Source organism: Ricinus communis, unplaced genomic scaffold, assembly GCF_019578655.1.
Source record: "Ricinus communis isolate WT05 ecotype wild-type unplaced genomic scaffold, ASM1957865v1 Ctg68, whole genome shotgun sequence".
Lineage (NCBI taxonomy): Eukaryota > Viridiplantae > Streptophyta > Magnoliopsida > Malpighiales > Euphorbiaceae > Ricinus > Ricinus communis.
This window is the reverse complement of record NW_025963499.1, coordinates 16,851-19,302: the sequence shown is the minus strand read 5'-3', so window position 1 is coordinate 19,302 and position 2,452 is coordinate 16,851. Positions and strand designations below refer to the sequence as shown.

Here is a 2,452-nt window from a genome sequence, read left to right as displayed (position 1 = left end):
GGGTGTACAAGTGGCGGGGCCACCGCTGAACACTTCAAAAACAGGCTTTGGCCTTGTAAGAATGATCGACAACCCATTAACGCTAGGCCCAGAAATGAGCTCCAAGTTAGTTGGGAAAGCACAAGGGTTCTATGCGCAAGCTTCCAAGAAGAGATCGGGTTGTTGATGGCTATGAATTTTGCTTTATCGAAGGTAAGTATAATGGTAGCACTATCACAGTACTAGGGCGGAACTCGGTGTTTTCAACAGTGAGAGAGATGCCGGTGATCGGAGGAAGTGGGCTTTTCCGGTTTGCTAGAGGCTATGTTCAGGCAAAACTCACAAGTTGGATCTTGCCACAGGAGATGCTGTTGTTGAGTATAATATCTATGTGTTGCATTATTGATAGCTTTTTCTTTTCTGGTCTGTTTCTCCTCCTTCTTTTTGTCTCCTAATTATTCAGTTTTACGTGGTGATTAATTATGATAATTAATGGGACCACTTTTTGATTATTATAATTATAATTATTTTGTTTTCTGTTCTTTATTTTTTCCTTTGAATACATTGGAATTGATAGTTCTTTTATTATTAATTTCATGTGTTTAAGCTTCCCAACAAAAGATAGGATAATCTTTGAGCTCAATTTGATGCAATCAATAAAATTAATTACTTAGTAATTAATGTTGTTACTTATAAGTTAAAAGATTTACCCTTCTTATATATTGACTCCAAAATATAAATAAATGATAATTGTATATTTTTATCAATCAATATTTTTGAATGAAGCAAAATATTTAATTGTAGAGTAACTAGAGATTTCAGTCACCAACACATTTTTCACTATTGTTATAAACAATGAAGGTATATATATTTCTAGAAAATACGAGTCAAATATTTATATGATAATAAAATATCTATTTAGATGGTAAATTAATAAAAAATATTAATTTTATTAAATATTGATATTTTTATTAATATTTATAATCTAAAATAAATAAAAACATTGAAGGTTCTTAAAATGCTAAAAATAAAACACATATTACACTTTTGATACAAAAACATATATTTATTCTTTAACTGTTGCCTCCTGTTTTATGATAATTTATTTGATTTATTTTGATTTAATTGAAATTATACAAGTAATAATATGTACCACTTAAGATTTACTTTTAATTAATTAAACTTTAAATAATATTGAATTTATATCAATGTGCTATAACATGGTCCACATTGACTTTGAATTATTTTACGATTAATTGATGATTTAGACTAAAAAGAACTTAAATCAATTATTTAATCAAATCTTATAAGTCATTAATTTATATTACTAATCGTACTATATGGTTTATATCAAAACTTAATTTGTGCGAATTCTAATTAAATTGATAACTTTTCTAAAAAGTAAATAAAGGTGCAAGAAACGCACTCTTTTATATCAAATATATCAAAAGATTAAAAATTTACAGGTCTTAAAGTAAGATCGGACGATTGTTGTCGATTTCAATAATCAACTAAAGAGTGAAACATAATTTTATTTGAAAAAAATTACGTTAATTAATTATTTTAACCCACCCACTAATGTAAGAGCATGAAAAAAAGATGAATAACAAACTTATATTTATTTATTATAAATCTTAAACATATAATTTGAAAAATAATAAATTATTCCAATATAAAATTTGAATTATAAACTCTAGATTTTCAACAAAGGATATATTAGATAAAATATTTTATTATGTATATAACAATATAATATTATTCTCATATAATGATTTAGAAAGACTGACAGTCATGTTTTTTTTTTTTTTTTCTATAGCAATTAGAAAGACTTTAGCTATGCAGAGTGCCTGAGTTAAAATATGACACTTTAATCTATGCAGCCTGATGTTTTAAGTTTTAACTAATAAAATGGCAGGGCATTAATGATGGAATATATTATCTATGAGTATATTAGTAAATTAATAAATTAATACATCTTAAAAAGATAAATTGACTTATAATTTAAAATAAGAAAGAAATCTAAAATTTATTTCTAGAATGAGAGAGTTTCTAACAAATTTTAAATATGTTTTTTTATATTTTAAAGGGTATATTTAAAATTTAGAATTTCAAAATTAATTTCTCATTATTACTTTTAGGAGTCATAATCTTCTTTCTTAAATTTAAAGTAACTTTTAAAATATTTATTATATTTTAGGAGTTATAATTTTTAATTTTTGTTTAATAGAAAATAAATATAAAATAATACTGAAATAAAAATTAATTAATTATAATTTAACAGAGAAAGTAAATCTCAAGAGTATTGTTTTACATGTGACTTTAAATTCCCCAAAAGAAGTAATGATGTAAAACTAAAGGGTCAAGGTCCAAATCAATTACTGAGTGGAATAATAAGAACTTCAAGAGACTTGATTGATCATAATGGAGAAGCAATCTCCAAAGTCAAGAAAAATTTGGAATTGGAGAATTAATT

General features: G+C 24.8%; 1 protein-coding gene across 1 annotated transcript; it reads left to right on the top strand.

Moving 5' to 3' along the window:
- Positions 1–4: 4 nt before the first annotated feature.
- Positions 5–525, top strand: LOC8267792 (dirigent protein 19; the record flags this gene model as incomplete). Its single annotated transcript, XM_002530820.4, is given in 3 exon segments — positions 5–159; positions 161–309; positions 312–525. Coding segments are annotated over 3 exon segments (378 nt in total), but the record flags the coding sequence as incomplete, so codon positions are not given.
- Between the last annotated feature and the right edge of the window lie 1,927 nt (positions 526–2,452).